This window comes from Megalops cyprinoides, chromosome 1 (assembly GCF_013368585.1).
Source record: "Megalops cyprinoides isolate fMegCyp1 chromosome 1, fMegCyp1.pri, whole genome shotgun sequence".
Classification (NCBI taxonomy): domain Eukaryota; kingdom Metazoa; phylum Chordata; class Actinopteri; order Elopiformes; family Megalopidae; genus Megalops; species Megalops cyprinoides.
The window spans coordinates 44,314,040-44,340,973 of NC_050583.1; the positions used below are offsets into that span (position 1 = coordinate 44,314,040).

Genomic DNA, 26,934 nt, shown 5'->3' on the forward strand with positions numbered 1-26,934 from the left:
AGACTCTTCGTCTGCAACATCTGAGGAATGTTATACCTTCTGTACCATTTTACCCCTGCTCTAGGCCCTGGTGCTCTTGTTCCTGCACTACTTTCTCCTCTCTGGTGTCCCTGCCTGTGCTCTGCAGCAGATCTCTGCAGCACATCTTGAGTGCTGCTAATTGACGGGTCTCTGACCTCCTGAAATATTCCCACATCTTTTCTCTGCTTATATCCCCCCATTGGCTGTGGTTTATGGTCCAATCTCTTTGAAAATACTGGTGCAGGCTTATTGAGCAGGGAATGGCTTCCCTGTATGTAAAACAGTTATCAGACCTTACACACTGCCCAGGTCCCCAGTCCACTTTACTTGCCAGCCTTTGGATGTGTGGCCGTCCCCCAACCCCCCTGCAGGGTCACACATCTTGGTCAAGTCTCCAGTCTGTTCTGGCCCCCATGTATTGGAATGGGCTTCCCACAGCAGTCAGGTCAGCAATGTCTCTGACCAAACATCCAATGCAGACTGAAGCCCAACCTTTTCAGACTGCGTTTTGGTTCCCCTGTTGTTGCAACATATTAGATTCATGCAATTTTACCATATTATAGCTCTGATTAAAATTGTTACTGACATTTTGTTGATATAGTAGTGCTTTTCAGCATTCCACTGGTTACTGTAACGCTATGTTTTTGTGCTTCAGTATTTGAAAACATGAATTATGAACTTCTGAACAGGCCTTTTGTAAATCTGGATATATGTTGTGGATCATTACCATGCTGTAATGTCCTTTTTGATAAAGGTATTGTTAAGGGACAACAAATCACTTTTGTAGACAACCACAGTCCCCGTATTTCAACTGGTTTGAAAAGGTGTGATTACAGATCAGCAAAGCAGCAAATTTGGAGGCAATGGAGAAATTCTATCAAGAGGAATGCACATAAATCCCAGCGAAGAAGTGCCTTTGCCTTATAAAGGACAACATAGCTGCTTCTCAGTGAAAGAAAACATGTACAGGGTTGATTATGTTAGGATTTTTGATTATTTTCCTTTACTTGTGCAAAAATAATGACTGTGTGTCATGCATTAATTTCATTATTTTCATGCTCTGGCAAACCAATACATCACATTCGTCATGTAATAAAACATAAAATGGAAATAAATCTATGTGTTATTGTAAAATCACATATTATTTCTAGTCTTGGTGTCATTTGGTCCCATATCCCATTCAAAAGGTGGACCGACTTTAAGGTCTGAGGGGGATCAAATGTGTTTATAGTGTCCTGGGTTGGTATTTATTCTTAACAAAGGTCTTTGATAAAGTGATAATGTGTGACATTAAACTCTGCAGTACCTGTAGGCCTGGGTGTGCAGATGATTGTTAGTCTCCAAAATCCGCTGTTTTGTTATGTCTGCCACATGCTTTCATTCTGCCTTCATTTGTCTATCTTGACTGTCTTTCAGTGGAACAGCACGGCACAGTTACAGCACAGCACAACTAGAAGTCACTCTCTTTCTCTCTCTGAGTTTGCAGTGTTGTTGTATTGTCATTCTGCACCCAATGGAAAATGTTGTGAAAAAACATAAGTTCTGTGCGGCTTTCTACTTCAGATGCTCTCTTCTGTGCGGTACTCTCCAGGGATAAATTATAACATAACTGATACCCAGCACCTTACAGTAAATTAGAATCAGATACTTTGGATATGCTGTGTTGTCCAAACTCTCTTCCCTGTGACCACTGATCTTTTTGAGTTGCTTCTAAACAAGTGCGCGTGCACACACACACACACACTGTCACACATGCACACAGAGCACTCGCGGCGGCAAGTGAAAGTGCTATTTGTCTTTTGTCACTTCTAGTGTTTCCTGTGTGTGATTTGAGTGGTGTGATGAGTCAGAAGGGTATTGTTAGGGAACACCACAGCCTGTTTGCCGCAATTGTATCTCTGAGACAGTGCACAAACGTAACAACTGCTGTATGTGTCTGTGTCTCTCCTATGTTAAATGTGACTATAAAGGCATTTAAAAAAGGCATTTAAAAAATGGATAATTGTAAATTACACTAGTTAAATGGAGACTGTGTTTTTCAGTTTGTTCTTCAGCACATGACACAACTTCAGGTGTACATACTAACAATATTTAGTATTTGTGTATTTATTCTGATCATGCTAATGAAAGGAATGTGCAGGGGAAGTCAGCCTTTTTTTCCTTCCTCTCAGAGGTTGACAGGTTGGATTCCTGTTGTGGGGCTGACTGTTTTAAGAGTAAGGAGACAGGATTTTCAGATCTGCAGCAAGGTGACTAAGGTCATAAGAATCTATTGACATAAATCAGATTTGCTGAGCAGAGCCCATGTTAACAGCTGGTCCTCTCTGTGGGAGGCCCGTGATGCACTCATATGTAATTCATAACTTGCAGATGGGCCTGTGTTTTGCAAAAACAGAAATTTTCACTTGACTTCATAATCATTTCTGTATTTGTTGAAAGTGATTGGTTTGGCTTAGGTTAGGTAAGTGCTTACAAGTTCATATGTCCATTGTAAATCAATTCCTGTTCACTGGCACTGATGGAGAAGAGCTGTGGCTAGTAGGTCGAAGATTTTTGTTACAATAGCTTGTGCAACATGGGAGAGTATATCCCACAATATCGAACATCTTTTGATTCCAGATCATAGGTTTGAGTTTAAATTTCCTGGGTGAAATAAAAAAAAGGGATAAATCCAAACACACAATTAAGTTCCTAAGCAGCTTCTCCTTAGAGTCACAATATATTTCAGCACTGGTGTCAAGTGTAGTTATGCCCGGAAGGTTCCCCCTCCATAGATTCGAGATTCTGCAGGGGTCAGTATACTGTGAGGTCCAACCACCTTCCTCCTCCTCGTTTGTCTTGTTTAGCTTATCATCTTTCCTCAGTTTCCATAGACTGTTGTGATTGCTCATTATGAGATTACCTGATAGCACCTCACACACATTACAGTAAAGTAGCCTATGGACAGAATATATCTGACATGTCAAATTTGTTGGGATGTCCTGGAATGATTGGGGGCTTGCAAAAACAATTACCTTGATGTTCTCAAACCTCTCATCCTGAGCGGCAACATCCAGATTTCACCCTGATCCTGATGGTCAGGAGATTGTACAATGAGGTAAAAAGATGGAAAATCTTGGTATGGTGTGATCTCTGCATTCCTGCCATTTGCAATTCTATTGAATAAGACAAGGATCATGCAGTCACTGACCTTGTAAGGTACCTCCTCAAAAACAAGTGCTTGGGTCTTCAGTGTTTCTGAAAGAACATTCATAGGTCACTTACTGGGAGGGTCTTATTCACCCAAATTCCTAAGGTCTGTCTCAGATATTTCATAATGATGGTATAATGGAAACAGTCTTCAGACAGGCAGATTTCAGCATGCCCAGAAAAAGGTGGCTCTGCAGCTTAAGAAACTCCCACACCAGACTCCCTGCATTCCCCTTCCACCCAGCAAGTACTCACAAATGATACTTACAATGCAAGAGGTGTTCAGACTGGCATTTATAGCAGTGAGAACAAGCATTACATTGTTGGCCATTATTGTTAACATAAACTTTATTTTACCATGCAGACTGTTGTCACTCTGTTTCAGTGTGTGTGTGTGTGTTTGTGTGTGTGTGTGTTTGTGTGTTTGTGTGAGTGTGTGTGTCTGTGAGTGTGTGTGTGTCTGTGTGTGTGTGTTCGAGATCAACATTTTGAGCATTTGTGGTGCAAAATGGTAAAATTAAGAAAACTAGTGCTTGAGTAGTCAGAACATAAAAAACATAATAAGTAAGTAGTAAATGAAGTTTTAAATAACAGCATATATCAAGAAAGCAACTTGAAACATCAGTTCTCATTTTAAAAATTGACTGACTAAAAGGAAGGCTATGCTTGGGTATGAAATTGTTGGGAAGTCTATCCAAAATACATTAATATGTTAATTATTGCACTCAGAAAATTAAGTCAAAGATTGCCAGGCTAGGACACATTACCTGAAGTAAGGTGTTGACTTAAGTCCTTCAATACTGAAGTTTATTCTTACTTTAACTGAAAGTAGAATATGATTAGCACATCTACAACAAGGAATGACCGTTTTACATATGTGATCCATAGTCTGTGGGGATTGTCAACTGAGTCTTCAAATTCCCTAATTGTGTGTCTGTATGGCCAGCATTTTGCATGGATAAATCACTTGTTTACAAGATCAGTATCTCAATGCTTTATTTGTGCCTTTCATGCAAACCCCTTCTTTATTTTTCAAAATGACCCTAGCAGTAGTTCTTACAAAATTATTTGCAGGGACTTATTTTCACAACACGACCATGCCACAGTCACAGTGACTCTGCTAGAACTCAGCTGGTGGCTTTGAATTCTGACGCAATGCCAGATCTGATTTACAAATGAGAACAATGAAACTGCATTTTTTACTAATGCTTTAACACCCTGACAACATCTGCAGTTAACAGCCTGGGTCCACTCTGCAGTTTAACAGTATTTTTATGTTTCAATTTCAAAGAACTGTGCTAGTGAATGGTTTGTATACATTGGGCTGGTGTTTTTGCAAGGCTGATTTTAAATGATTTTTAATGCTGAGCATTAAAAATCATGGATTCTGCTGTTTTGTAAACATATTGCCACACACTGAACCCATAATATTCAAGCATTCATGCTGATTCGTAGTTTATGTCGTAGTTTTGATTCATGTTGGTCTGTTTAACATTGTGTCCTGCTCTGAATTCCAACAGTTTTGTGTAGCTGTCATTTGCAGGGGAGGGTATGTGTTGACATGCTACTTGCCATAAATGCAGTATGATTTCCAACATGGGCACAAAGTCCAGCTCCCACCCTGGCACAAATGGACTTTGTGGGTAATGCAGGAATATTGAGGGGTTGGCCTATTAGTGATTTGGGGACAGCATTGTTATGTTGAGCCTGGGGAGCTTGGTTCCTGGTTCCCAAATTAGTGCTGGGCACCCTGCCCTGATTCCACACAGTTTTGCGCAGCAATTACAAAGCTAGTTTAATTTGTGGTCTCTTTTACTTTATCCAAATGCCCTAAATAAACCTAGCTGTGCTTTTTCTGTCCTGTTTCTGTCCTTCATTGCAACTTGAATTAGAATGAGCCAAACATTTTGGCTCTTTTTGATTATGAATGCAGACATGGTTGCCTTCTCAGTGGTTGAAACAAGTTCCCCTCAGGTTTTTGAATTTAAGAAGCATGAAAAGAAGAGACTCCCCCTAAAGAGATGTTCTCTGTAATGAAATACCTCTTGGGTCCAGAAGTTACAAGTGACAATTTGGTAGTTCTCCCTTACGATTATGAAAAATAGCCATGATGTCCTTTTTCATCCATTATATCATTAAAGCTCTGAACCATGAGGTCAGAGCAGACTTGTAGTACTGCTTCTTTTTCCATTTTTCTCCTTTCTCATCAGACTTTTCTACTCTCCACTTGTGCATTAGATTTTTTCCTGGAACCTGTGTAGGAGCCTGGGGCAAGGTGAATTCAGTCCTCCAACACACACACGTCTACCCCAACTTTTTCCACATTACGAGTCCAATAGTGTACCAGGAGGCAAACAGTAAGATAGGCGCACACTTCCCTAATTTTACCTGAGTAAAGTCCTAAAACACGTCATTAGGTGCTGATAACTTTGAACCCAGACTATAGGGTCAGCTTGCATTTGGAACAAGAGCCTTACTGTCTGAGCCACCTGGGAGCCTTGCAATACTGGCACTGCTTTTAACGTTCTATGAAATATTTCAGATGTCGGGAGACCTATTACATTGTGGGTCAGACTGAGCTTGTCTCCATCTTCCATCATGTCATCATGCTCCCGTCCAGTCGTTTCCCATCTTTTGCCCAGAGTGGAAAAGCATTACCATGGGATTGCACATGCAAGGGAGGCCACGGAAGAAGTGCGATTCTGATGTTGTAGTCACAGAGGAGTGGAGGCAAGACCCTTAGAGACCCTCTTCAGTACAACAGTACAACAAGATGAAGGAGTACAAGACTGATGGGGGGGCCTTGAAGTATCTTACAGCTGACAGGGCATTTTGACTGGACTTTTACCCCAGTGAGAAACTAAGCTTTGAGTTGGACAGTTAAACCAGTGCAATGTCAGTGATTTGTTTGAATATTGTTTTGCGAAAGCTCACTCACAAATTGGCTATTTGTGCATATGTTTGGCCTAACAGTATAGTTCTGTTGCCTCTGGCTTTGGTGTCATCCTAGAGTGTATGCCTCCTCACTGATGAACCCATGACCTGGTCCTTGAGCGGAGATTTGTGTTCAGGTCAGGTCATCTGAACACAAGCCATCACACGCTCACCATCACAAATATAGCTTGCATTTGTGTGGTGGCATGTGGTGCATTCTTGATCATTACTGGTTTGTCCATGCAAGTTAGCCAACAAACTAATAGCATTTTCAGGTGACTTTCAAGAGCAACACCCATAAGGATAGTCCCGCTTGATAAGAAGCAGAAATACAATATATCAAAGTCCACAGCATGTGAAAAATAACTCTCTCTCTGTCACATACCCACATGCACACACACAACACACACACACACACACACACACACACGCACGTACATGCACACACATGTACATGCACACACATCCATTGCTCTCTCAGGTATGTTCTGGGCTCTAAAGTCTCATCAGTCTTTCATAGCTTCTCCATTCCTTATGTCTCTCTGACTCCCCAGTGCTCAGTGTTCATCGGGGCCAAGGTTCCTGTCCCTCTCTGCAGAGGCAGTGGCTTTTTTCAATATGACAAAGAGCTATGTGAGGAGTATTCAAGGTCATTTTTAGTCCTGTTGCTTTTGGGTCAACACTCTGGAGAATTAATTGATTAATTGAGGATAATGTGCAGCGAGACAGGGGAATAACTTTCTCACTCTGTTTTGAGTACTGAAGTCATGGCTGAAATATATTGGGTTCCTCCTCTTGGGTAGTGATATGCCAGGCCCCAGTGTAGTGATGCCTGGGGAAGTCTAACTCCCACTCCAGGAAGAGGACCCACAATGCACTGCATTAGCACAGCCCTGCTTTACAGTTACAAAACAACATGTGGAAATGTGTCCTTTGACTCCTCCTTGTTTCTTTGTTTCCTCTGGACAGGGAATGCTCCAAAATCATATGTGTGGTCAGCCTGTTTTTTTAGAGACCACCTGGTGCTGTCCTCCTCAAAAAAGAAAGCATGTTCATCTTGCAGGGCTAATTTAACATTTAACATTTAATGCCAGTATCACATTTTTAACCATAGACAATATCGGCTCTGCAGGCAAAGTGTATTTGATGCAGTGTGTAAACTCATTCTAGGGAAATGAAGAAATGCAGCTGATGGTGAAGTACAGAGAGCACTGGGATTTTGAAAAGTTTTATTTTAAAACATTTCCACATGGTTCTGTGGATAAAACAAACTTACTTGAATCTACGATCAGTCCAAACCTAATCTCATTTCTAGTTTTCCAGCTAACTACATGTATCTGCAATATGGGAATTTTCCTGCTAAAAGTCACATTCCCAGTAGGTGTTTTTTCTTTTTCTCAGTAGGACTTTTCTCTATAAACTCAGTTAGTTAATGTGTTAATGTAGCACAAAATCTAATTTATGTAATAAATACATTATGAGTCATATCACTTTGTATGTTAAAAATCCACCTTGGAATATTACCCAAGGCCCTTGTAAGGCAAATAAAATGGTTGGATTTAACCAAATGCCCTAGCCCTGTGACTGATATAGCTAGTTCTTACCCCAAGTGACAGAAAGCCCACTTCCCCAACACCTATCTCAACTTTGGTAATATGATATGGATAAATATTAACACCTGCAGTGGAGTGTTGGTGCCAGCAGTATCAAGGCACACAGTCTGGGCCTCTGTTGTGTATACAGTCTTTCAAATCTGCCTTAACTCTAGTGGTCTGGAAATAGCACTGGAATCTCCCAGGAAACCTCAGCCAGGCTTACCAACCCGATCTGTATGGAGTGCATTTAAGTAAAAAAACCTACTCAACTGCTACTGAGCCCTTGCACAGATAGGAGTTTGTCTATGACAAAACAATGTGTTCAATGTAATCTGTAGCTGATTATCTTGCATCTCATTCCCCAGGTCCATGTTGACTTAATGTGAGGTGAGATATGAAGCTGGTATTGGCATGTCTGCCTGCATGTCTACAGTGAGACTGGGATGCCTATCTGGCTCATTCCTGTGGAAGGTCACACCTGCTACAAGAGCACCTGTCCCCAGGGCTCCAAAACAGTCTAGCTCTTTTTGGTGATATTACCTGGCCTCCACCATGCTGTCACGTGGAGCCAGGTATTTCACTGCCCCAGGGCAGTGTGCTGCAGCATCCTGTCTTGGTGGAATGATGCCATCAGTAGTGCGTTCACTCAGCCGTGCCCTATAATTACTGTCTGTCGTGTTTGAGCCAACACAGGCCATGTGGCAAGATGAGCAACTTTTACCTTTAAAGCCTTTATACCCTGTGATTTCCTCCTGCAAAAAAAGAGTGAGATGTAGTTATCTCAATCTTGACTGATCCGAGCTGGCGTCCATGTTGCTCTGACAGTGGTATGGAATGGGGTTGCCTCCAGAGCTCCCTGTGCACTTCAAAGCCTGCTTTTCGCAGAGGTGCTGACAAAAAGGTTGAGCAGGGGAAAGGGAAACATGGACTCTGCAGCTCCTCTTTCATCTGCTGTCAAGTCCAGACACATCAGGGCTCATTTACCTTTTCCACTTCCCCGTTCCTGCTCAGCCCAAACCTGATTGGTAGTTGTGCAAGTTATGTGAGTGGATGAGGTGTTGAGATGGGAGGAGGGGGTGAAAGTAAGACCCAGAATGTAACTGATGGCCTGACTCAGCTTCAGCTTTCCCTTCTGCTTTATCCTTTCCATTTTATTACATTAGTACCTCCTTATCCAGAGTAACTTACATCGCTTACAGTTTTTACATGTTATCCATTTAACCAGCTGAATCATTAATGAGGCAATTTGGGTAAAGCACCTTGCCCAAGGTACAAAAACAGTACCCCACCTGGGAGTCAAACTGGCAACCTTTGGGTTATGAGTCCTGGGTCTGTTGTATGTGCCCTTTTTCTCCTTTTCGCATTATCTCTCCCCCATACTCAGTGTCACTCATTTCTTTGCAATTGATATACTGTATGTGTCAGCTGCATAGATACAAAAAACAGTGCCTTGAGCTAGCACCTATTACACCTATAACTATCACAGTCGAGAATATTTTTAGCTTGAAGGGTGAAAACTTTAGTCCGTTGTGCCGCTCATGTTAATGTCTGGCGTACAGGAAAAAGTAGCATTAGTTGCAGGAAATGTGGTTTTGTCACAGCAATTTGATTCATGTTCTTAATGTGAAGCCAAGTAGACAAGTAGAGAACACACACACACATCCAGATGTTGGATGCATGCATCCAAGGCAGAGCTGCCTGTATAGATATTGTTCATACACATGAGACTTGAAATTGGAAACTAATCATTAAAATATTATAATAAATGACATGATTAATGATTATCACATGTTTCATCTTGGATAATTATTATTATTGGAAATACACAAAAGTCTTCAATATTTTGAAACTACAGGGTCTAGCCATGAGAGAAGTCTGTAAAACATTACTATCAAACAGAACACAAAAAGATTTGTTGTTTGGAAGAAAGTTGTCCTAAAAAAATAATAAAGAAACAAAAACTTGCCACAACTGAAATTTCGCACATATGCACAAAGATAGTATACACACTAAATTAACTGTTTACAGAATTTTGAATTAATTACAAATGCAATACCCATTGAATTGTTTATGTTAATAAAAAATAGATGTTTTTGGTCCAACTGGAACATTTGAATGACTATATACAGGTGACATCTCTTGTCAAGAACAAAACTGTATTTGTTATAATATACTCAAAATATGCCAATTATGACACTGGGTGACAGAAAGACTCCTCATTGAGGCCTTTAGGTGTATAACCTAGAATATTTACCCCCTGACTGTGTGAGTGACAGTGCCTCTCTGAGGCCTTTACACATGTTCTCACATGTTCGATGCCAATATATCTCAAAGGAGAGCTGTTATGTTTTCTGAGGAAAAAACTTGCAGCAACTGAATTTTTGAAATCACCACTTTTCATGTCACTTCCATGCTCTTCAATCCAAGGTTTCAGTGGGTAATGCCCATATACACAAACCCCCATGGATATTTGATCATTGACTACATTTGTTGTAGTATATGTGGCAGTACCTTCAATCTTGATCTCTCTGCCAGTGCTTTGTTGACTGAAAACGTGTCACTTTGTAAAGTTGCACTGGGCACACCAACAGCACAGATCCAATTTTGAATGACAGTAAGGGAGTTATACATTTGATCTAGGGGTTAGTCTACCCTGGCCAGCATATTCTGGTGGGTCTTTAAAATATCACCTCAGGGGTCTCTGTGAAGATGGGTTGTAAAAGCAGGGCCTGTACTTATAACGTGACTCTGCTTTTGTTATTGTTATTTATTTATTTATTTATTTTTTTTACAATATTTAAATTAATTTCTTAGTGGGAAATGTTGGGTAAAGCATTGCACCCTCTGCCCAGCAGAGTCACTACTGTTAAACTGTAGACAGTCACCTTGATATAAAGGCCTTGATTTAGATGACCAATGAATTGTATTTTAATTGAACTGTAAATGTATCATTGTATTTTCAGGATCCTGGCAGGAGCACCTAAGGAGAAGGCAGTGCCGCAACTGCAGGTTAACGAGACAGGAGCCGTCTATTCCTGCCCAATCACCACTGACCCCTCTGACTGCACCAGGATGGACCTGGTTAGCTCAAGTAGGCATCCCCTCTCTTCCCACTATATCTGCCTGGGCTCAGAAATTAAAATTCTTACTCACATGGCTTTAAGACGGTGTGTATATGACATCATGTTGTAATGATGTTCGAAATGGCAGACCAAAAAGATTATTGTGGCTGTCCTCAGTGACTCTCAGTCTAGGTAGTGAGAGATCTTCCAAAGTAGAATGACTCACTTGCTTTGCTTATAGTGTTTGCTGATTGTACCTGATATAGCCAGCTAGCACACAAGTGGTAACATTTAAGCAACTTTAGCTATAACATATATTGTTTTCTCATAACATACAAACATAACAAATTACCCTGTCTTTGCTATAGCCATCTTACCTTTGCTTCAGTGAACATTGTGAAACCCTTTTACCTATGGCTATGTGTTTGTGTTAGCTATGGAAAATGATGAAAATGTTGCAGTCAGTCACTTGATTGCTGCAGTCTTACCCTATGCGCATGTTGGTCTTTGCCAAATACGTTGGGTCTATGATGTTTTTTTAAGAGTTGTGTAAGGTAAAAAGCTCTCCAAAATAGTGTCTAAGAATCTGATTGCACTGCAACTGCAAGACACTTGCTGGCGTCAGCATGTTTTCTGTACAGTATTATCAGTCCAAAGCCGATGAGGTGAAGCTTCTTGATGAGAGGCCTGTTCTACCTAATTAAGTAATGGCCAGTTGCTTTAGTAGAGCATCTTTCCATTACTTGGAACTTTAAAATTAAAATGTCTTTGCCCCTCCATGACCCTTAATTTAATATATTAATTTCTCCCATTCACTAAGTGTATTGATTAATAAAAGGTGGCATATTTGTGCACCCACAAATGCAATGGCAGCAAGCCACATAAAAACCCTAAACAGCAGATTCTTGGAGTCCGTCAATCTGTGAAGCTCTCATGACCCAACAAGATTACCTTATCCATCCCTCAGCTTAGTCATGTTTAGTTGTTCCCTGGAGGTCTTAGTTTAATATTATCTCAGAGGGACATGTTATTGGGAAGAGATGCCTTGAGGTATCCCTCTCTAATCTATAGATTTCTTTCCTCAGGCAGGCAACAGGATATAATCCAGTCAAAGACACTGACTGTCAGTCTGACCTCTTTTTTTTCTACGTGGGGTTATTGTCTAATTTAAGTTTATTTTTGAGGTTTGCACATTTTGAGGCCTGAGTAGAATTTCATGTGTTTCTCAAAAACAGATATGACTTGATATGTTATGTGTGTGTGTGTGTGTGTGTGTGTGTGTGTGTATATATATATATATATATATATATATATATATATATATATATATATATATATATATATATATATATATGTATATATATATATGACCATGCAATAAAAGAAAATTGCAATAAAATGACAGACCAAATAGAGTAGTGCCATTTCACCACCACTCACAAAATTGAATTACACATTGTGCTGTTCTCAGTATCAGTAATTAATATTGTATTTAGCATTTAGTATGTACTTAAATTAATTAGAGCATCTTGTTGTATTATATTATGATATACAGTATTATCATTTTGAGTTTTGTTTATTTTTATAAAAAAGTGTGCCCCCACCAACATCAGGTCAATGGCCTGTAGAGGTCCAAATTATAAGTGTTTGGATGCCAACCTAAATGCTTTTTGTCAATTTTCTTTTTGAATTTCCTTACCTAATTTGTCATCAGCTAAGCTGGTACACACACACACACACACACACACACACACACAAAAACACATACACACAGATGCTTTGAATAGTCAGCCATCTTGCAGAACAAAAGCAACCTCATTAATTTTTTTGTTCTTGGTAGTTTGATGTTCTGTTTTTGCTGTTTAAAAAGTTTAATTTTTAATGTTCCCATTGCTAACTTAATTGTTTGTTGGGACTGCAGCGGTGTATTTATTCTGGTGTCATTGTTATTGACATGAGACTGCACTGTAATCCAGCATTGATTTCCATTTTCATTTGGCCAAGTGCATTTAACGGTGACTGGTGGCACTGTGGTCATGTGATATACTGTGTCCCCTCCCACCCTGTAGTGGAGTCCAATGAGATGGTGGAAGGGATGTGGCTTGGGGTGAGTGTGGCCAGTCAGAGAGAGCAGCCAGGGGGACGGGTTCTGGTGAGTTTCCTCTATCCTTTCTGATACCCTGATTGGGCTGTGCAGTGGTTACTTGTTGTGATGATTACTGCAAATAGCCCTTACTGGTGTCTATATGTCACTCTGATGAATAATACAGTTTGTGCTTTATGGGAGAATTGCCTTGGGCAACATTTAAATAAACATTCTTGTAGAGTTGCAGCAATGTTTTAATGGTCATATATTTGAGCATGGTGACGCTGTTCCCGATGCTGAAAGCGTACTTTTGCACATCAGGTGTTTCTCCCATGTCTGAGGTAGACGCTGATGCCTCACACAGACAGAGGTGTTCAGGGTGGTAATGGAGTTCATGTGGCTAACTCAGTGTATTGTCACTCCCCTTGTCACCCAGGCCTGTGGACACCGCTATGTGGTAAAGGGGGGCACGGAGGAGCAGCGGCGGATGATCGGAAAGTGCTACGTGCGGGGGAACGACCTTTCATATGACTCCGATGACGACTGGCAAACCTACAGCTACGAGGCCTGCAACCCAAACTTCGACATGGAGCAGGAGGGGATGTGCAACATGGGCATGTCAGCTGGCATGACCGAGACAGATGTCTACACTGGCTCCCCAGGCAGCTTTGTGTGGCAAGGTGAGTGGTCTGAGCAGGCCTCTACATCGGAACATAGCTCAGATCAGCCCCGATAAATATTCTGTGCCGATGCTCTGATTGTTACGGCTGGTATCCTGAGCATCTCAGGTTGTTTTCCAACGCAATTTCTTTTTTGTTCCCAGGCAATGTCCATGTCACATGGAGGGATCCCACCCCGGGAAATTCCTGGGACTCCAATGTCAAAAGCTTTGGCCAGCTGGACAAACGTTACAGCTACATGGGTACATTGCACCTGCATTACACTGATTATGTACCGTGCAATGCTGTCTGTGGTTGAGCCCATAAGACATTGGGACATAAGACACATGCTCTACTGAGTGTGTTACAGCCTGTGTGCTACAGCGAATAACTGACATGTTACAACATTATACTGAGTGTTACAGCATGTGTTGCTCATCACAGGTTACTCTGTGTTGGAGGAGAGGAAACTCCTAAGTAGGGATGACTACACCGTGGTGACAGGGTCTCCCCGGGAGGAGTCCAAAGGCTCTGTCACTATTGGAGAGAAAAGAGACACAGACCTAAAGTCTATCATCACCCTCTCTGGGGAACAGGTGGGCTCCTACTTCGGGAGCTGTCTTGCTGTCACCGATCTCAACAATGATGAGTAAGTCACCATTACCCACAGCATTGTGACCTTTCTAATTGCAGATGTAGTGCTTACAGTAATCGCTAACAGTCTGTGTATGTGCGTGTGTATGGTTTATGCCACAGCTGGAATGACCTGATTGTGGGAGCCCCATTCTATTTCGACCGCAAGAAGGAGGAGGGTGGGGCAGTTCATGTGTTCATGAACGAGAACGGGTCCTTCCAGGAGACTGCCACCCTAGTGCTTAAGGGCTTCAGGGGCTCAGCATTCGGTTTGGCAGTGGCCGCCATCGGGGATGTCAACCAAGATGGCTTCCAAGGTAAACCACCTCATGGTCCCTGTCATTGTGGAGGCCCTCCTCACTGAACTAGAATTTTTCTTCTTTGTCCAAAGAGGCAAGGTCTCAAGAGTCTTGTCTTCAGAAGGCTCTGGAGAAGCCCTCCCTGTGCTGAAGGCTGAAGTAAAAGCTATGACAGTGATGTTCTTTTTTACAGCCATAGTATTGCTAGAGTCATCTTTCTTCTTGCAAGATTCAAAGAAAAAGGGCAATGCACATACTTTTTATACTTATATTTAAAGAGAAGTCCCTTGCAACATGTCTTCATCAAGGCAATGAAACACTGCTTTTTAGTTTAATTTAAGTTTTATTAATGCTGCCTATAGTTCTACAGCTAAATTTTGGCATGCATTTACCTTTTACTTAAAATTTAAAGATTTCTACAAATAACCCAAACTGAAAAGTTTATAACAAATACAAAAATTTGGTAGTTGTACTATTTTATCAGAATAGCAAAAAAACACATAATCTTCCATGTACATGCAGTTATGTGAATTATGTATGTACAGTATGTGGTACAGGTGGTCTAGAGTGGTTGTAAGATTCATTTAGGTAAGAATATTTTCCAGCTAAGAGCAAAATGATGAACTTGCAGATGTTTGTCAGATTGATTGTACACACACTCTGTGCACAAAATCATTTGTATGCATAAATAGTGAATCTTGACCATTGTTTCCAAACAGTCCACAAAATACTCATGAGAAGAGGATGTAGCTTAGCATAAGTATGTTGTTGCCTGACGATAAATGGTTGCTTTTGGTCATTGTAAGTAGAAAACTTCTGCTTCTGTTGTATCAGCAGCTCATAAAAAGGTGACGTGCTATAAGTTGAAGCCACTGCAAGCTTACTTTGCATGTGGAGTTAAACTATTTTTGAATGGAGGAAGAACTATATACAAGTTAACGCGTGAATTCTACACTACAGACAGACCGATGGACAACATATGCTGTGTGTCAGTAGACAATTCGATGTAGGTTCATGAATAATGCATCTCTATTTGCCCCCTGATTTTACTCTTTTGCCTCCTGTTTTGTTTACAAGGACTCAGAGAAGTAAAAAAAACATCTTATCGCTAATTACTGACATTGTTTTTTGAGCCACAGTTTCTTCATTTTGGTGGTACATTAAGGTTTATTTAATGGTTAATGACTCATGTCCATCATAGGTGTTTCTTGTGCCTGACACCTGTGTCCTGTCTCATTCCCAGACTTTGCAGTAGGAGCCCCATTTCATGGCTCAGGGAAGGTATTCATCTGGATGGGCAGTAAGAAGGGCATCTCCCAAGAGCCCAGTCAGGTAACAGACATCACCAGTGTCAGGGTGACAGTGTATGACTGTTAGATGTCTTTATTTGTACCCCTCAGCAAGTTTTTATGTGGACATTGCCTAGTAATGTTCCCTCCATATAAACCAGTTGGAAAATTAGTGACAATTCTCAAAGGAGGTATTAGCTTGATTGTTTTTCATTGTTTCAGGGATGTCATCAGCTGAAATTTGTCAGCTATCCCCCCACACTGCCAGGCATTTCTCATAGTTGTTGAATGGACAAAAAGCTGCATTTGCTGTTTGGTTCCATAAAACCTATGACGAAACTGGCTGTTTGTATGTCTGTTTTGAGTACTCTTTGTTTTGGTAGGTCATTGAGGGAAATGAGGTGGGCAAAGGCAGGTTCCAGACGTTTGGGTACTCCATTAATGGTGGCATGGATATGGATGACAACAGCTACCCAGATGTCTTGGTGGGCTCCCTGGATGACAGTATTGTCCTGCTGAGGTGAGAGTGTTCGGAGGGTACATGGTGTCACAATAATTCGTTTATGTCTGAACTCTGTGGTGAGGTGGAGATGAGAAGCCACAGAACCACAGTAATGAACATAATGACATGAAAGATACTGAAAATGTCAGTGTTTCACCTCCCACTTTTAAGGGTGTATCTGTTGTCTGACTCTCTATACTAGCCTTCTGTAGGTGTAAAAGCCTTTATCCTTGGTGGCTTAATCATCAGTCTTAAAGTGTTCATAAATAATAATTCAAACCCATACAGCGTTAGATAATAATTCAAATCTTGCTGAGATAATAAACCCATAATGTTCTCATAATGTTATTGTACCTTATTTGAAGAAATTTTTGCCAGCACTACAAAATGAAATGGGGGATTTTGGAGCACATTGGAGGTTCTCATATGGTGAAAGAATACAGCAGGGTGTTTGAGGCTGTGCTGGAACTTATATAGCAATGTATCAGCTGACCCCCAGACTGCTGTTTGAATGTGATCTTTCACTGTTTCATTATCTCTTGTTTGTCTGTTGAGCCAATATCTATGCATGCTTAAAGTGCACGGTATGATAGCCTTGGCTTTACTATGGATTGAACCCTCCAACTTGATGGTCTACCTGTTTATAGGGCACGTCCAGTCATTCATCTTTCCAAAAGCTTCACTGTGATGCCCAAGATAGTGGACCCCAGTACCTGCCCTCCTGGTGAGAAGGCCTGGTGAGAAAACTCTGATTTCATCAGAAGATACAGAGGACGTGCTGTTGCAGCTTTGCTTGATTTGATTTACACTCAGATGTACTTATGCTTAGTAATAGGCTTGTTCAGTATTAGGATCTTGAAATATGTAGTTGGCACCAGAAGGGTAACAGTAGAAGTGTGTTCTGAAAAAAAAAAAATCACACACACTGATTCTACTATTCATAACTATACATAACTATTCTACATCTGCACTTTCATATTAACTGAAATGGACAGATTGCTTTTGCTTTTGAAATGCTTTGTCAGATACATTCTTTTCATTTCAAATAGATAATGAATGATTTGCTATAGCAAAATCCCTGTTTCCTAACTCATTTGTAATACTGTGTTTTGCAGTGTGACAGTGAAGGTATGTTTCTCATACACCCTCAGCACAGGCAACAAGGACTTCAAGAAGAACATCAGTGAGTGGCTCTACATGATCCAGTAAGACCCAGTGTTTGTCACCAGTTTTTTCGCTGGTTGTCTCCTCAATTTTGTCCATCCTCTTCCCATTAGCTGTGAAGTACACTGTCGAGGCTGACCGGGATCGGCGCAGCTCCCGAGTCCGTTTCCTTAGCAACAAGCAGGATATCTATACAGGTTTCCTGTCCATGCCTTCCACCACTTGCCAGGAATTGGAGCTCAGTCTGGTGGTATGAGCCCATCTCTTTCTTTTGAGATCTAGATTCACATGGCAACATAAAGTCCTAATCCCTTTGGTGTTCAAGTACCAGGCCAAAATAAAACTGTGATAGATAGATAGACAAAAAGATCAGAAGATAGACATCCATATAGACACTTTTCAGTGAATGCTGATTAAAACAAATCCTTTGTTTAGAAATATTTATTTGACTTGCAAGCGCAACTTGTAGTTACTCTGAAATGTGTCAGTGTGACTTTAGATGCCTGCTAAAATGGAAAGCGGATTAGACTGTTGTGGGCTACACTGCTGAAATTGAGTAAAGCCACTGTGCGGTGTCCATCGGGTTTAGTGAAAGTGAAACTCTTTTGTCCCCCCACAGGATCCTGTACGGGACAAGCTAGAGCCTGTAGTCTTCTCCCTCAACGTGTCTCTGCATGAGCAGAGGCCAAAGGCCCGGAGGTCCCTGCAGAATCTGGATGCATTCCCAATGCTGAGTGGGCCTCAGAGCCTCTCTGAAAAAGCTGAGGTACGCCACACTCCCTCTGATCCAGGGTCAATTCTGTGTGAACCAGGCTAGTCAGACAAACCTGTATTACCTAAGCTCAGTAATAACTTTCAACACCTGAAGTTGACCCTCCCTAGTTATGGCAACAGCAGTACTTTTTGTATTTGTAAGTTGGTTCAGTTGCTGTCTTACGTATAGGTGAGTAATGATTTATGGCGGCATGAAAACTGCAGGATCATGTCTGTCTGGGAACAATGGTCTCTTGAAATAAACTGTTGTACCTTACCAATACTGTAGACCCCCAGTTATGTATTCATGGCTCCTTACTTTAAGAGAGTGTCTCATACTGTTTGATTTAGCATCTGGAGTTGCTTTAGTGAGCTTTTATTCCCTGTCAGATTAACTTCCAGAAGGAGTGTGGGGCAGACAACAAGTGCACTAGCAACCTGCAGCTGAAGGCAGAGTTTGCCAATGAGCAGCAGAAGCCTTTCCCCCGGTGAGTCCACTGATGAGGCAGAAACTTTCAGGATCCTGTTGTTTGCTGAAGTATAGAATTTGTGTGTTAGTGTGATATTTTGAAGGTAGTAAGATGCTGACAAGGTGGTTATGGGGTCCATTCCCAAGTGTGACAGTGTAATTATGCCCATGTACAGCAGCAAAACATCCCCAAAACATGAACAACCCACCCCCATATTTGACAGTAGTTATGAGGTGCTTCTCCTTGTATGCATTCCTCTTTTGCCATCAAACATGCCTATGGTGTGTAAAAAGTTCAGATTTGGTCTCATCTGAACATAGTACTCTCTTCCAGTCATACTTCCAATGATGTTTGGCAAACTCCAGACACTTTTTTTGTATTTCTTGTGCTAAGGAAGGGCTTTCTTCATGCAGCCCTTCCAAAGAGCTTGTTGGTATGGGGGTGGCGTCTTATGGTTGTTTTTGAAACATCGTCACCCCAAGATGCGACAAAGCTCTGTAATTCTTGAACCGTGTTCCTTGGGTTCTTTATCGCCTACCTCACCATCTTCCTCACCATCTATGGGGACAACGTGCAGCTTTGTTCTCTCTCTGGCAAGTTTGCAACCATTCCATATCTTTTAAATTTTCTCATTTATGCCCCTACAGTGGTATGTTTATTCACTTATGTATTTTTTGCAACCATTACCAGACTTGTGAAAGTCAATTACCATCTGTCTCTTTTGAATTGACTGTTCTTTGGCTATTCCCAAGGTGATGGGTGACAATGGGATTTTTCATGCGTTACCTCATTTTTATACCCTAGTGAAACAGGAAGTGATGAAATGACACAGTATAGTTCCTTTAGACAAAGATTAACTTAACTAAAGTTTTATTGCCAATTTAACTTTGATTTTATTTACACTAATTGTTAGGGGTGTCAATAATTTTGACACCTATGGTTTTCAAATGTATTGAAATAAAAGTATATAGTTCTCACATATGTTTGAACATAACATATAGATTATTATCTGTGTTTATTATATGCAAACTGTTTTCTTCATTTTTATCAAGGGTGCCAATAATTCTGGACCTGACAGTTCAGTATCTCAGGATGTTTCCTCAGCAAACATGATGTAACAGTAACATGCTCTGAATGTGACATAGTGTCTTTCAATGTAATGTAACTTTAACACAGTGCTGTGTGATGATGTGATATAAAGGCATGTGCTTTTGGGTAACATTGTGTGATCTGGTATAATGTATCGGAATGTGCTTGCACAGTCGAGAAGGCCACCAGATCCTGGAGTACAGCAGCAGTGTGAAGAAGGTCATGCTAAAGGTGGACGTGACAAATTTCCCAGAGTCTGGGAAACTGGCTGAGGACGCCCACCAGGCCATGCTTAATATCAGTGTCCCACCCACGCTTCGCTACTCAGGCGTACGCACTATGGTGAGGACTCTTTCACATGACCCTCCTGAGCTGAGTTAGAGGCCCCTGGCAGCTGGGATGTGAGCTTCTTCCCTAGGCCTAAACTGTTTTTTTATGCATTCTGTCATTTAAATCCTCTATGGAACTGTTACCGAAGCTCCAGTACCCCTGTCTGTATTAGATTTTTTTTTCCTGGTGGAGATCAGTTGACTGTAATTCCTAGTTGCTTGCTCATTCTCCAAGGTTTTTCATGCTATAAAGATCATCAAATGTGATGACAACAGGAAACCCAAACTTAAAACCCAAACCCAAAACCAATAAACACCAGGTTCAGACAGTTTTGATATAACAGCAAGTGCATCCAAAAGCAAGTTAAAACATGGAAATATTTGCTAGCTTCCTTCTTGTTGTTTACTTATACATTGCAAGTCTTTCCTCTTGTATGGTGCAACTTGCGGTATAGAAAACCTTACTGAATGGAGAGCTAGTGTACATCTGTAGATAAAGAGTTCCACCAGGAAACTTCTGGTACAGGAGCTTCCTTGCACCAAAAATCTGCAGCCAGGTATACCCCTGACAAAGATGGTAAAAATGTTATGACGTTTCTGTAAAGAATTGTAAACTGACTGATTAATACTGGATTTTTAGAGGCAAAATTGTCCTTGATGTTTAGCATCTAACGCATGCCTTTTGTTATTAATACTGATCTCTCTTATTGTTTCAGAATGACCCGGATATTGAGTGCCGTGCAGAGGAGAATAGGGAACTGTTGTGTGAACTGGGGAACCCCTTCCGTGGCAATGAAGCGGTAGGGCACCCCCCCCCCCCCACTCCCCCAGATTTTTTCAAGCCTGAATCCCGATCCAGGCATCATGTGCTTTTTGACCCTTGGTATGCTCTGTAGTCTGTGACTCCAGTGGGTAATGGTGTCACTCTCTGTCTCTCCTCTCTTACAGAAGAAATTTCAGATCATATTTGAGACCACTGGGATCAGTCTGTACACGCATGAGATTGAGGCTCAGTTGCAGCTGTTCACGTAAGTCATCATCTGTCTCACATTTAGTGCCCATATTTAGGGTCTTCGGTGGCCTCAATTTAAACATCTAATACACCTGGCTTCAGTGCTCTTCTACAGCCTCTGGGACATAAAGGTCGCACGTGTTTAAGGTTCTGTATGTAAACATATAGAAAAAATTTCTATCTACAAAATGATTAGTATTTGCAGGGTTTTCTGTACTCAACTTCACAACTAACCTTCAGCAACCTTAATTATATCAGCAATACTTATTTACACCTTCGTACATTGTTGCAGGTTCCTTTGCATGCTTCACTAGACACTTGCCCCCCTCAATTTAGGGCTCAGCTTGAATGGAAACCAGCATATGTAATCATTCCTCAGGAACAGTAATGAGAACCAATGGGCTAGAGCCTAAAAGACTTCATGGACAAGCTCCAGGCCGCTCTTACAACATTTATTGTGACATTGTGACATTGGCCACACCAAGTACTGCCAGGTCCAGAATTATTGGCACACTTGATAAATATGCACAAAAAATGCTGTAAACTATAAACATTTACCATTATTGACATAAACCTTATTTTCCAACATGTGTAAAATAATGCTTTATTAATGATTCAGTGGAAACCACCGAAGTCTTACATTTTTCAGATAGGAAATTTATTTTATTTATTTACCCCCCCCCCCCCCCCAAAAAAAAAAAGGTGTCACAATTATTAGCTTAATGGTTTAATACTTTGTGCAACCATCACTGGTAAAGATGACAGCCTTGAGTCTTTTCCTATAATTTGTGGTAAGGTTAGAGAGCACATTTGGAAGGATTTTTGACCATTCCTCCATGCAGAACTTTTCAAGGTCATTGATATCCTTGGGTTTGTACATATGGACTGCCTTCTTCAGTTCAGACCACAGGTTTTTGATGGGATTTCAGTCTGGACACTGAGATGGCCATTGCAGCATGGATTTTGTTTTTACTTAACATGCCACAAAACATGCAGTGGTGTGTAAAAATTTAAATTTTGGACTCATCTGACCATAGCATTCTCTTCCAGTCATAATTTCAATGATGTTTTGGCAAACTCCAGGTGCTTGGTTTTGTTTGTTGTACTCAGTAAGGGCTTTCTTCGTGCAACCCTTCCAAAGGGTTTGACGGTATGGAGGTGGCATCTTATGGTTGTTTTTGAGACGTGGTGACCCCAAGATACAACCAAACTATTCAATTCTTGAACCGTGATCCTTGGGTTCTTTATTGCCTCCCTCACCATCTTCCTCACCATCTATGGGGACAACATGCAGTTGTGTTCTTTCCTTGGCAAGTTTGCAACCATTCCATATGTTTAATTTTTTTATTATTGCACTTACAGTGCTATGTTTAACCATTTATGTATTTTTGTAACCATTACCAGACTTGTGAATGTCAATCACCATCTGTTTGAATTGACAGGCTTTTTCCATGGTAATGGATGACAAAGAGATTTTCCATGTTTTACCTCATTTTTATACCCTAGTGAAACAGGAAGTGATGAAATGACACAATATAGTTGCTTTAGACTAAGATTAACTTAACTTTACAATAATTGTTAGGGGTGCCAATAATTTTGATGGTTTTCAAATGTATTGAAATAAAAGTATATAGTTCTCACATATGTTTGAACATAAACAACACAGATAATAATCTATTCGTTATTATATGCATTATATTATTATATTTTCTTCATTTTTATCAAGGTTGCCAATAATTCTGGACCTGACCATATACACCGATGAGCCAAAACATTATGACCACTCACAGGTGAACCGAATAATGTTGGTCATCTCCAAACAAGGGTACATGTCAAGATCTGGGTAGATTAGATGGTCAGCGAACAGACAGTGGTTAGAGAAGGGACAAACCAAAACCCGGCGACAGGGTGTTGGGCACCCAAGGCTCATTGATGTGCGAGGGCAACGAAAGCTATCTTGTCTGGTCCAAACCGACAGAAGGACTACTGTGTTACAAGTCACAGAAAATTTTAATGATTGTTAAGGGAGGAATGTGTCACAACATACAGTGCATCGCACCCTGCTGCGTATGGGGCTGCATAGCTGCAGACCGGTCAGAGTGTCCATGATGACCCCTGTCCACAATAGGTACCTGAGCGTCGGATCTGGACCTTGGTGCAGTGGAAGAAGGTTGTCTGGTCCGATGAGTCCCGTTTTCTTTTAGATCACATAGATGGCCATGTACATGTGCTTCGTTTACCTGGGGAACTGATGGCACCAGGATGCGCTGTGGGAAGATGGCAAGCCGGTGGAGGGACTGTGATGCTCTGTGCAATGTTCTGCTGGGAAACCCTGGGTCCAGCCATTCATGTGGACATCAATTTGACACGTGCTACCTACCTAAACATTGTTGCACACCAGGTACACCGCTTCATGGCAGTGGTATTCCCTGATAGCAGTGGCCTCTTTCAGCAGGATAATGCACCCTGCCATACTGCACACATTGTTCGGGAATGGTTTGAGGAATATGATGAAGTGTTCAAGGTGTTGCCCTGGCCTCCAAATTCTCCAGATCTCAATCCGATTGAGCATCTGTGGGATGTGCTGGACCAACAAGTTCGATCCACGGCGACTCCACCTCACAACTTACAGGACCTGAAGGATCTGCTGCTAATGTTTTGGTGCTAGATACCACAGGACACCTTCAGGGGTCTTGTAGAGTCCATGCCTTGGCAGGTGGTCATAATGTTTTGGCTCATCGGTGTATATTTGAATCAGATATGGCGTGAGTGAGGGGCAACGTATTGTAGTCGGATGTAACAAACTGAAAGGCACCTTTTCATTTTCGACTCTGACTCCATAGTTAGGTTTTCTGCTCCATCTCCCCTCTGGCTTATCCATAAGGTCTCTCTGCTGATCTAACGGTGGCATGGAGGCAGTCAGTGGGGTCACGGAATAATAAATGTGCACCTGTGTTTTCCTCTTCAGGTTGAGTGAACAGAATGACCTCTACCCCACTGCTGTGTCCTTGGTGATTGAGTTTTCAATACAAACATCCTTCTCCTTGTAAGTGTGTGAGCTGTTATGTTGATGTCCCATTGCCAGTGAATATCCTTTCTGGGTTTGTTGTCACTTTGCATTACCCCACCTCCTTTACTCCCCACTCCTTCCCCAGAGAAAAGCAGACAGGCCTGACTCAATTCAGTGGGAAGGTGATGGGTGAGTCCGCCATGAAGTCCACCGATGATGTGGGAAGTCCTGTGGAGTATGTCTTCAAGGTGAACAACTCATTGAGAAGTAGCATTTGATGAATATGAACACAACCTAGCAAATTTGCTGAGGTACTGCCACAGCAAGTGTTTGTCTGAGGGAAATGGTAACAAGGTACAAACACGTGAGCTTTAATGTCAGCCATATCTCGTTGTAGTTATAATATAATGTAGCGTGTGCACTCTGACAGTGATGAAATGCTTACAGTGGAACTGTCGTGCTAAGCTTTTTCTGGGGAGAAGATGCTGGCTTTGCTGTTGACCAGTCTACCCTGTGCCAGGTGGCAGTGCTGGGGGAGCCCCTTGGGACAATGGGGACCCTGGAGGTGGAGTTTGACTGGCCTTATGAGGTGCGCAATGGCAAGTGGCTGCTTTACCTGACGGAGATCATAACTAAAGGGACATCTGAGACCCACTGTGTGCCCCCTGGGGACGTTGTGAACCTCCTGAACCTCACGGTTAGTGGAGAGCGCCTGCAGCAGCATTAACAATGGTGTGGGTAGGGCAGAAATCTGAGACCACAGAAAATAGGGGCATTAGATAGGGTTCTACTCATCTCATCGCAAATGGAGATGTATAAAGAGGACATCATCAGAATAGTTTTTTTTTTTAATTCAGATACAGTTCTCTCTCTGTGGTGGAGACTCCTATGAATATGATAGATAGTTATGTCCAAACTGTCCAATCTGAGAAGCAATGCTGTGTTGTTTATGGTTTCCCATCACTAATGGATCACTGCAACTCCCTCTTTTTTCCATCCTCAGCTGTCAGACCAGAGATCCAGTCGGCTGAGGCGAGAGGTGGATGCCACAGAGCCACAGAGCATCCAGCCGCAGGCGGCCATCACTCTTCAGACATCCCATAAGGAGTACTACTTGCTGGTGAGGAATGGCAGTGCTGAGGGCATGGATGGTTTACTGTCTCACTGAGATCCCCTGACCATGACAGCGCAAATAAGTGAGCTTTCTGATTTCGCAGCACACAGAGCTACCATGAAACAGTTGACACTGAATGGTACTCTTTACCGATAGGGGCTCAGGTTAGAGATGAGGATAGCCACTGTACAGAGCTGTAGGTAGTGTTCAGCCAGCCTGGGTAATCTATGGCTCTGCTGCCCCCTGCTGGATGCTGACTGCCATTGCCATCTGTGTTGCTTTGTGTAGGACTGTGAACGGGGCACAGCCCGCTGTGTGAAGTTCACCTGCCCCCTCCACAACATGACCAACAATGCCAAGGTGATTGTGCGGGCGCGGGTATGGAACAGCACCATGCTGGAGGTAAGCCCTCTGAACGAAAACACTGGTGGGTCATTCTGTGCAAAAAAATTTGCAACATGGACATCAAAAAGGTATTATGAAATATGTTTGAGATTCATTAATTTTTGTTGTTGTTCTGTTTTGTGCTGTTGCTCTATCCAGGTGTCCTTTACGATACTGTCATTTTTGATCTACACAAGGAGCAGTCAGACTCTAGGTGTCATGTTAATGCACTTTGTATACTCTGTATGTTCTTTGAATATTTGTACATGTAATGGCCTGGAATCTGTGTTTGTCTGAGTGGCACTGTTGGCCCAGAAAAGCTGGCGTTTGACTTGACTAATTGCTTTCATAAACTGCAGCTGATTGGATGCATATGTGCCCTCAGGACTACATTGATGCTTCGCGTGTGACTGTAAAAGGCCAGGCCACACTGAAACTGGTGACCGACAAACCCACCATCAAGATGAATAGTGAGACGAGAGGGGTGAGTGTGATGTTGATGTAAATGGTGAAAATGATGATGAAAGCAGAATTGTGCTCTCTCCTGTGATTCTGACAAAAAGCATACCTGTTCAGACCTCACCTTGGTAACCAGCACATGGACACGTTCCATGCACAGCACCTTTGCGATAACTCAGTCCAGTGAATTGTAGAGTGTAATGTAGGTCCTTTGGATCATTTCTAGTCACCATAAGTTTGGGAATATGATGCAAACAAGCATTGCCTTTATAGACCATTAAATTCTGTTATTCAAGGTAATGTTGCTTGTTTAACTCATTGGTTGGCTTGGGATTCACTGCAGTATATTTTTGCACTACAATTTTTATCGATATATTTTTATTTTAGTGCAGTTTCTGCTCACGTTTCTCATTCATCTCATGTACTTTCCTCACTTGTGATTGATGCTGCTGTAGAGTGCAATTAATGAAATATTCCCTAACCCTGTAGGTTGCTCTGGATAAAATGGTCAACCAAACAATTAAATGTATTTTTTTCAGTCATCCTGATTTTCATTCCATTTTCTCCTTTTCATTGCCCTCTCCCCAGTTCTCCTTGGACATTGACCCAGTACTGGGCAAGGATACACCCTATGAAGTACCCCTGTGGATTGTAATCCTGGCTGGAGTGGCTGGGGTGTTACTGCTGGGGTTAATTATCCTCATCCTGTGGAAGGTGAGAGATTCATCCCAATGGAACATCCCTGGCTCAGCCCCACACAGCACAAAAGCACTTCCCTCCAGGAAAATATTCACAGTTACTAATTTTTCATGTTTTATTAAGAATGCATACGAAAATCGTATTTTTCCCTAAATACCTACCCTTACCCCTATTTTTCTTAG

General features: G+C 41.7%; 1 protein-coding gene across 2 annotated transcripts in view; it reads left to right on the forward strand.

Moving 5' to 3' along the window:
* The window catches only part of itga3b (integrin, alpha 3b), a 43,970-nt gene that overhangs the window by 14,682 nt on the left and 2,354 nt on the right, over positions 1-26,934 (forward strand). For both annotated transcript variants that reach the window (XM_036550971.1, XM_036550978.1), the window contains exons 2-24: positions 10,703-10,830; positions 12,871-12,953; positions 13,324-13,567; positions 13,711-13,809; positions 13,991-14,195; positions 14,303-14,496; positions 15,722-15,810; positions 16,151-16,287; positions 16,917-17,006; positions 17,385-17,452; positions 17,547-17,683; positions 18,053-18,199; positions 18,577-18,674; positions 19,919-20,087; positions 20,791-20,874; positions 21,023-21,102; positions 24,055-24,132; positions 24,242-24,344; positions 24,617-24,793; positions 25,100-25,216; positions 25,499-25,612; positions 25,980-26,078; positions 26,642-26,767. In XM_036550971.1, the coding sequence (XP_036406864.1) occupies positions 10,703-10,830; positions 12,871-12,953; positions 13,324-13,567; positions 13,711-13,809; positions 13,991-14,195; positions 14,303-14,496; positions 15,722-15,810; positions 16,151-16,287; positions 16,917-17,006; positions 17,385-17,452; positions 17,547-17,683; positions 18,053-18,199; positions 18,577-18,674; positions 19,919-20,087; positions 20,791-20,874; positions 21,023-21,102; positions 24,055-24,132; positions 24,242-24,344; positions 24,617-24,793; positions 25,100-25,216; positions 25,499-25,612; positions 25,980-26,078; positions 26,642-26,767 (2,866 nt within the window). The remainder of the gene's footprint in view (positions 1-10,702; positions 10,831-12,870; positions 12,954-13,323; positions 13,568-13,710; positions 13,810-13,990; positions 14,196-14,302; positions 14,497-15,721; positions 15,811-16,150; positions 16,288-16,916; positions 17,007-17,384; positions 17,453-17,546; positions 17,684-18,052; positions 18,200-18,576; positions 18,675-19,918; positions 20,088-20,790; positions 20,875-21,022; positions 21,103-24,054; positions 24,133-24,241; positions 24,345-24,616; positions 24,794-25,099; positions 25,217-25,498; positions 25,613-25,979; positions 26,079-26,641; positions 26,768-26,934) is intronic.